This window comes from Seriola dumerili, unplaced genomic scaffold (genome assembly GCF_002260705.1).
Source record: "Seriola dumerili isolate Sdu_G_001 unplaced genomic scaffold, Sdu_1.0 BDQW01001588.1, whole genome shotgun sequence".
Classification (NCBI taxonomy): domain Eukaryota; kingdom Metazoa; phylum Chordata; class Actinopteri; order Carangiformes; family Carangidae; genus Seriola; species Seriola dumerili.
The window spans coordinates 137,913-145,929 of record NW_019175843.1 but is presented as its reverse complement, the minus strand read 5'-3'; the positions used below and the strand labels follow the sequence as shown (position 1 = coordinate 145,929).

At 43.3% G+C, this 8,017-nt stretch overlaps 2 protein-coding genes across 5 annotated transcripts in view; both read right to left on the bottom strand.

Moving 5' to 3' along the window:
- Positions 1–3,674, bottom strand: part of pisd (phosphatidylserine decarboxylase) — a 7,277-nt gene extending 3,603 nt beyond the window's left edge. The window contains exons 1-3 of one of the 4 annotated variants that reach the window (XM_022768412.1): positions 3,615–3,674; positions 2,715–2,758; positions 2,334–2,470 (exon numbers count right to left, since the gene is read on the bottom strand). In XM_022768412.1, the coding sequence (XP_022624133.1) occupies positions 2,334–2,470; positions 2,715–2,758; positions 3,615–3,658 (225 nt within the window). In that variant the 5' untranslated portion in view covers positions 3,659–3,674. Of the gene's footprint in view, positions 1–1,068; positions 1,203–2,333; positions 2,471–2,714; positions 2,759–3,614 lie in introns of those variants that run through there. The other 3 variants (XM_022768415.1, XM_022768414.1, XM_022768416.1) reach the window with 3 other exon arrangements.
- An 807-nt stretch (positions 3,675–4,481) lies between these two features.
- LOC111238754 lies at positions 4,482–6,995 on the bottom strand. Its single transcript, XM_022768426.1, has 8 exons — positions 6,758–6,995; positions 6,107–6,457; positions 5,806–5,829; positions 5,517–5,694; positions 5,286–5,374; positions 5,116–5,187; positions 4,887–5,017; positions 4,482–4,794 (listed from the first exon to the last, which is right to left on the bottom strand). Exons 1-8 carry the CDS (start codon positions 6,925–6,927, stop codon positions 4,631–4,633), a joined length of 1,179 nt encoding a protein of 392 aa, XP_022624147.1. The 5' UTR covers positions 6,928–6,995; the 3' UTR covers positions 4,482–4,630.
- Between the last annotated feature and the right edge of the window lie 1,022 nt (positions 6,996–8,017).

Genomic DNA, 8,017 nt, shown 5'->3' with positions numbered 1-8,017 from the left:
AGGGAGAGGGAGAAAGAAAGAGATGAGGAGGAAAGAGGAGGAGGAAGGTGAGGAGGAGAGGGAGAAAGGAGATCGAGGAGGAAGAAGGAGGAGGAGGAAGGTGAGGAGGAGAGGGAGAAAGAGATGAGAGGAGAGGATGAGAAAAGAGAGGAGGAGGGGGGAAGGTGGAGGACAGGAGAGGGAAAAGATGAGAGAGAGGAGGCTAAAGAGGAGGTGGAGGAAGTGAGGAGGAGATGGGAGAAGAGAGAGCAGAAGAGTGAGAAAGAGAGAGGAGGAGGGACGGTGAGGAGGAGAGGAGATATAACGAGATGATGGAGAAAGAGAGAAGAGAGGAGGAGGTAGGAGTGAGAGGAGAGGAAGAAGAGAGATAGAGGAGGAGGAGAAGGAGGAGAGAGGGAAAGAGATAGAGAAAAGGAGAAAGAGAGGAGGGAGCATTAACGCAGAATGCGGAGGAAGAGGAGGAGGAGAGGGAGAAAGAGATGAGGAGGAAGAGGAGGAGAAAGACACGAGGAGGGAGGAGGACCAGGTCCAGGACGGACTAAATGTGAGCAGCTAACTGGGTTAGCAGGTTAGCACAGGATCAAGTGGAAACAGGCTAAGCTAGGCTAAAGCTAAAATAGCTGACCTGCTAAACTAGCTGTTGCCATGGAATACACACACACACACACACACACACACACACACACACACAGTAATCTGCTCTAACCTAACCCCTCCACCCTCCTCTCTGTTTATTCTAATGTGACTTGCCCCCTGGTTCTGCCACCTGTCTCTCTCTCTCTGTTGTGTTCAGGGTCTCTAGCCCTCAGTCAGATTTTTAATTGTTTAATTTTAAAATTTAACGTTTTCTTTGACATACTTTAGTCCTCCCTCCCTCTCCCACCTGAATCGTGCCGTCGCTCTCGTCCTCACCCCCCTTCCTCCTCCTCCTCCTCCTCCTCCTCCTCCTCCTCCTCCGTCTTTCTCTCTCCCACCGTCGGTCGCGCGACAACGTCGCCTCACCTGCCGCAGCAGGTCGCGCGACCGCCGCCCGCCGCCGTCTCCGGGGCGACGGGAGAAGAACCTCACCATGAGCGCGTGTCCGCCGACGGGGAGAGAGACGGTGGGAAACACATCCGGACAGTTTCACGTGAATACCCTGACGATGTTTAAACCAGAGAAGAAAAGACGGGAGCTCGTCCACTGAGAGGAGAGAAGAACTGACCGGGAGGGAGAGAGGGGGAGGGATTAATACTGCGGAGCCCCGCCCCTCTCCCTTTCCCTCACATTTCACATTTACATGATAGAAACCTTTTGTGATAATATTTTACTTATTTCATTTATAATTATTTATAAAATAATTATAATTACGTTTTTATATTTTATCAACTTTAATATTATTTATTATTTATTTTGACTAATTTATTTGTATTTTATAATGTTTTCATTACTTTATTATAAAGATCAAATGATTTATCATTGAATTATTAAGCATATTTTATTATAATGAATGTAAGGATCAAGATGTGACTGAAAATAGAACTTTTATTGTTTTATAATATATTATTCAGAGAACTTTAATTTACTGATAAATAAAGACAAAGTAAATAAATAAACTAAGGAATAAAATCAATCTTTGGTCCAATCAGAGCCTCCTGGTTATTGATTGACCAATCAGACCATGTCCTCAGTGAATGGACCAATCAGGAGGTGGGGCAGTGAGGAGAGGGGGCAGAGCCTGAGTCGGTGCAGCGCGGTCAGTGTGACATCACTGTCACCTTTCACCCAGTGAATGAATCTTAGTCTGTCCTCAGAGCAAAGGGAAAAACAGCTGATTCCACCAGCAGGGTTCACACCTGAGTGATGTCACTGAACAAACGTCAGTCCAGCTCAGTCCTGAATCTTTGCTCCAGTCCGCACAAACCTCAGGTAAAGCCGACAGACTGGGCTGTTTGAGCCGCTGGTATCTAAATTCTGCGCACCTGAGCACACAGGTGTTCACACAGGTGTCCAGGCTACCTGTCAGCAGCTGTCACTGTGGTCAAAGTGACGAACAGCTGATTTTCAGTGTGAACGAGAAAAAGAAGAAGACAATGTTTTTAACACTGTTCACTATCCTGCGGTCTTCTCCATCACCTGGTTCATGACCTGGTGCATCACCTGGTGTGTCATCAGTGAGAAGAGTGTGAAAGTGTGGAACACATCAGAGGAGGTTAGGATTAGGGTTAGGGTTAGGAGACAGAAGAAGAAAGGTGAAAGTACATAATGAGAAATAAAGAAGAAAGAAAACAAAATGATAAGGAAAACAAAGAGCAAGAAAAAGAAGAGGAAACTGCAGGTTTATTGTCTCCTACCTGTGTGGGCGTGGCCAGAGGGGGTGGGGCTCCATCTTCCTCTTGGTTCCTCCTCCTGTAATGCTGGTAACCAAGGTAACCACCACCTGTCACCAACAGGAAGCGAAGGGGCCGTGGGCGGGGCAAGAGGCCACGACCTGAAGAGAAAGAGCTGACTGTAACACAACTGTAAGATGACTGACACACAACGACTGATCCCTCTCATGGTGTCACCACGGTAACCTTCTATTAATCGATACTTTCAATGAATAATCAGGAGTTTGTCTCACAGACAACAAAGGTACATTAGATGTTAACGAGGTGGACATGATCAGTGTTTGAAAGGAGGTGAAGAGGAGGAGTACGAAGAATTAGAGGAGATGAGGAGGTGCAGATACTCACCTGTGCTCAGGCTGCGTTGTTGGCTGCAGCTCAGAGGAAAAACTCTGTAAACAACATGAAAACAAACAGTGAAGTCTGAGAAGTAAAATATAGATTTCTGACATATTCTAAATACATGGAAATATTACATATGCTTTTCTTAAAGATTCCAATTTAAATATTAGAGTGAAGTTAAAGTAAAGAGAAGCAGAGTCTGACAGATGAGCTGATATCAACTGATCAATATCAGTACATGTGATTTAGAAACAGTCTGACAAGAAAGAGTGCTGTCCACTGTCAGAACCAGTATCAGTATGATTACAAGTACCATTACCAATATCAGTACCAGTACCAGTACCAGTACCAGTATCATTACCAGTCTAAAGGCTCTAGGTTGTTTATCATCAAACCAACAGTGACGCAAGTAGTTTGGTCTTTAACTCACATACTGATACTAATCACAATAAATACCAGAAACAAATAAACACTGATGATAAAGTGAAAATGTGTTCGCAGCTCCGGACAGAGACGTTAAACAACAACACGTTCAGTCCTGACGAAGCTCCTGACAGCGACACGTTCAGGTGAAATTTACCTGTTCACACTATGAAAACGGGTAAATCTGAGAGACCTGGCTCGTGTGACCGGAGCCGAATCTCACATCCGTCTTATTCACACACTGCTCACCTGTCTGACGATACATTCAACTCAGCGTTTGGATTTTAGACACCATTAAATATCAATGAAATATAAATTTAAACCAGAGTCTGGTCAGGTCAAACTGTCTCTTCACAGCGTCGCTAACACGACAAATACGTCACAGTCATTACAATTCTGCCACGCGACGGTAAAGGAAACACGTCACTGACTCATGACGATACTGTAATATTTTCAGTAAAAAATAAAAATAAAGTTAAAAACCTGTAAATCACTCCGCTGCGCACACACCGCAAGGCCGCCGCCATGTTCTGTTTGCGGATGTGACAGCATGACGTTCTTCTTCAATGACGTTTAACGGCCGCTGGCATCCAGGTAGTTGCATTACTGACATCTATCGGTCTCATCTAGCTCCTACACTGGCGGGAATGAAATTGACGTCAAGATGTTGTACGTCAGGATAGACCTGTTTGGTTGTATCTCTGCCCTGAGTTTAGTCTGTCAGGTACATCTCCCTCCACTGTGATTGGCTGACATGAGAACCGGTGAGGAAGGGGCTCTGCCAGGTCCAACCAAAGTAAAAATAAATAAATGATGCATAAATAAATAGATCTGTGTTTATTAACAATCAATGCTGCTTATTGTTCTGAAAATCAACAATTACCACTGAACAAAAACATCTTAATATTTAAGTGTTTTTAAGAAATTTAACATTCAGTCTTAATTTAAGTCCCAGGTGTTTGAATGGAAATATGATGCTAAACGAGACATTACTTTTATAGGGTGTGCAAAACAACAACAACAACAACAATAACAATAATAATCAGGATACAAACATCAGTGATTGGAAACAAGCTTTATTTGTTCAAAAAATAGAAACATTTCAGCAGAAATATATATTACACTTTAAAAATATTCACCAGTGACGCAGTACTACACTGTACTATGTGAGTACTGCAGAGTACTACAGCATCACTGAAGTGTGTGTGTGTGTGTGTGTGTGTGTTACCTGACATCATCCAACCAGTAAAAAATGTTTTAAAATATTAAATATTCCAAAATTCACATTTCAAACAGTCTACACTGTAAAAAAAAAACTGAAAAACTGAAAAAACAAACATCAAGTTCACAGCAAAAAAAAAAGAAAGAAAAAACAAAAACCTGCTACACGTGACCGCCTGACTGATGACATCACTGCGGTAACGAGGCGGTTAGCAGGCGTGCTAGCAGCTCGTGTTTATTTGGCCTTTAGTCAGCTGACAGAGAGTGATGGTCATAGCTCACACGTCTAGGCCCTGCCGTGTAAGGAAGTCTTCAAGCGCGCTCAGTCGCTCCACCAGCATCACGTCCAGGTCTGCGTCATCGTCACCGGAGCCATTGACGTGGCAATGTCGCCGAGCCGCTGCCCGCTTCCTGGGCACCATGGCAACAGGAAGCCCCCCCCCTAAAAAACAAATATAAGGTAATTAAAAAAAACATTCTGTTCTTTAAATCTCCAACACCCCCCCCCACTGTGAATCATGTACCCCAGCATACCCTGTGGCCTCTTCCTCTTCCTGGGCTGAGTGAAATCAGGGAAGAGGAGGAGCCTGCGCCTCCTTTGCTGACCAATCAAAAGCAGCGTTCCATCCTTCTCTCGCGGCTCTTCAAAAATCGTCTCCAGACTCCTGCAGGATGACAGCAAGGCATGCTGGGAGGTCTAGTTTGTGCAGCAGATTTGACAGTTTATTTCTATGGTCTTCATGTGGGGTTTTGTAGTTTTTACCTGTTGGTGGTGGGGGATTTGTAGTTCTTGTTGGTGTAAATCTCCTCCAGACTGAACTCTTTCTTCTTTAATCTGACAATGTAAACACAACATTTTTATTTTATTTGAATATTTTCACTGATGTTTTTATTCTGTTGGGTTTTGTTTGCTTCCCTCCCTCCACTCTTGACCTTTTGACTTTTGGCAGTCCCATTGGTGTGAGCGGCGTTTCCCGTGGCGGTGCTCGGCGGATGCGAATCTGTGAGACTCGTTTTCCACGCTAAGCAGAACACATGAAAATAAAGGAGAGAAAAGAAGAAGTGAAGCTCTGTCAGGTGTCGACTGAAAAACTGGAAAAAGTAAAAAAAAAGAAAAAACAAAAAAGAAAAACAAATATGTAAGAAATACTTTAAAAACTCCACCTCTCCTTTTGTGCTGAGAAACTCAGAGCTGGCTGCTGATTGGCTGGCAGGGAACGGATCAGACAGTCCATTGGCTGGACATGGGGGAAGGGGCAGGGTCCGTCGCCGGGGTAGGTGGACACTCCGAGCGCTGTGATTGGCCCGTTGCTTCTGCTGTCGCCGGGCTGAAAAAGTCAAGCTACAACACAGTTATTATTTCAACATGTAATAATTATATAATAGTAAAATGTGAAAATTATATAATAATAAAATGTAATGTTAGAGTTAATGACATCATCATGTTTTTTACCTCTGTGTTGGAGTTCGCATGTAACTGTAAAGACAAACATGAACATTATGATCAGTGTACCCTGATAATAATGAACTGCTAAACTTTAATTAAACCATATTTATAATATATTGATGAAGCTACTTAGTGTCATGTTAAATAATTAAATATAAATATTCACATATTATTTCATGACAAATCAAAATAACAATCAAAAATTCAAACTACTTAACACTGAATCAAAAAAAAAAGATACCAATGAGCTTTAATGTATAATTGTTGCTAATGAATATTAACAAGGGTTTATTTAAATATGACCAACCAGTGGTCATTGCTTAGACTGGGCGCGGCTGTCCAGTCCTTCAGGGGCCACAAGGGACTCCCACATACCCCGCCCCTCACTAACTCCGATACTGTCTCCATGGCAACCACTGACAGCCGTAGCATGTGGGCGGGGCTAAATGAAGAGGAGGAGGACCGTAGCCACAGGCGGAAAGCCCTGTGATTTGAGGAAAGGGAGAGGGGAGGGGTGAAATCAGAGAAACACCATTGGCCGGATAAGACACTGAGGGATTCTGGACAAGACACAGAGTCCACTGATTGGCTGCAGGTCCGAACACTCTGGGCTGACTGGAGGAGGTGCAAGGCATCATGGGAAGAGGAGCTGGAGATGCTGGGAGGATAAAAAGATGATTTAAATTCTTAGTATAATAAAAATTGATTTATATTGTTATATTTATTTAAAGTGTCATTTACTGTCAACACATTTTATATTAATATAAATATTATTGTGTTTTACATTGATTGGAATGTATTTTTATTTGATATATAAGTGAAATTATGAGTTATTATAATTATTCTTATTATATTTAGGTTATAATTCAAATTTTTAACGATCATTTACATTTTCAATAAATATGTGTCACGCCTCTCTCTCTCTGGTTTGCTGTCAGTGTCTCTTGCCCTCTCTCACCTGTGTAGTAGCAGGGGCGCTCTGTAACCATTCTGCCTGACGACACTGATGGCCTTCTCTGATTGGCCGGCTCCTCCCTCCTCTCTCCGCCTGTGTTTCCTGTGGTTGAAATTTTGCAGAGTGAGCGGCGCCTCCTCCTCTGCTCCTCCTCCTCTGACAGAGACAGCCATCCGCCCAATAAATCTCCCAGGATCCTCCTCTTCTTCATCTTCTTCTCTGTTTTCCGGCAAAATATGAACCTGTTCTCCTCTGTTCTTCTTCCTCCTCTTCCCCCCCCTCACCTCCTCCTCCTCATCATGAGCCCTGCTCCTCCCCCTCCTCTGGTCTGACTTGCTGAAACAGGAGGGAAGAAGAGGAGCTGGTGTGCCCCCGCTGTCTGATGATGCTGATGATGAAAAGAAGGTGACAGGTGGGATCGAGACGAAGCTACAGGACGAAGGAGAGGTGGTGAAGACGGCCGAAGCTGAAGAAGAAACAGATTAAATCATAAGTGTAGTTGTAGCAGGATTTTCAAAATAAGATGGGTTCATATTTATAATATATAATAATAATGATATCAATAATAATAATCCCTGTTAAGGCTGCTCGATTAAGGCAAAATCATAATCATGATTATTTTGATGAATATTGAGATTGTGATTATTCAACACGATTTCTCATCGACTTTGAAAAAAACAGAAAACAAAATAACTGATTTTAAAACAAAAAGCGTTGTATCCATGTGGTTATTCCCGTTATATATGACGTAAGTTAAAGACATCTGAGCATGACCCCCCCCCCCCCACCCCGACAGACCTGAAACTGAATTTCTCAACTACAGTTCAGATGACGTTCTGTCCATCTCAGACTGAAAGAAATCCAGAACTATCAGCGGGATATCGGTCAGTTTCATCATTTACTCATGTTCGTGTATTGTAGTTAACTCTGTGTGTGGGCTCCAGGCTGCAGTGTACAAACCACACCTGACGCCACGATGGATGAGCTACGAGCTAGTCGGAGAAAACTGTTCATTTCTCCGTCTGTATTGTGTTTCCGTCCTTACATGAAAAAACCTGAACCACACTTCAAAACGTTCAGATCTCTCCATAGACACTAAGAGCAGGGTGTGTGTGTGTGTCTGTGTGTCTGTGTGTGTGTGTCTCTGTCCATGTGTCTGTGTCTGTGTCTGTGTGTGTGTGTGTCTCTGTCCATGTGTCTGTGTCTGTGTGTGTGTCTGTGTGTGTGTGTGTCTCTGTCCATGTGTCTGTGTCTGTGTGTGTG

Coding starts and splice junctions, on each gene's coding strand:
- LOC111238754 (XM_022768426.1), bottom strand. CDS start 6,927: ATGGCTGTCTCTGTCAGAGGAGGAGGAGCAGAGGAGGAGGCGCCGCTC. Junction 6,458..6,757: donor GCGCCCCTGCTACTACACAG/GTGAGAGAGGGC, acceptor TTATCCTCCCAG/CATCTCCAGCTCCTCTTCCC. Junction 5,188..5,285: donor GGACTGCCAAAAGTCAAAAG/GTCAAGAGTGGA, acceptor TTACATTGTCAG/ATTAAAGAAGAAAGAGTTCA.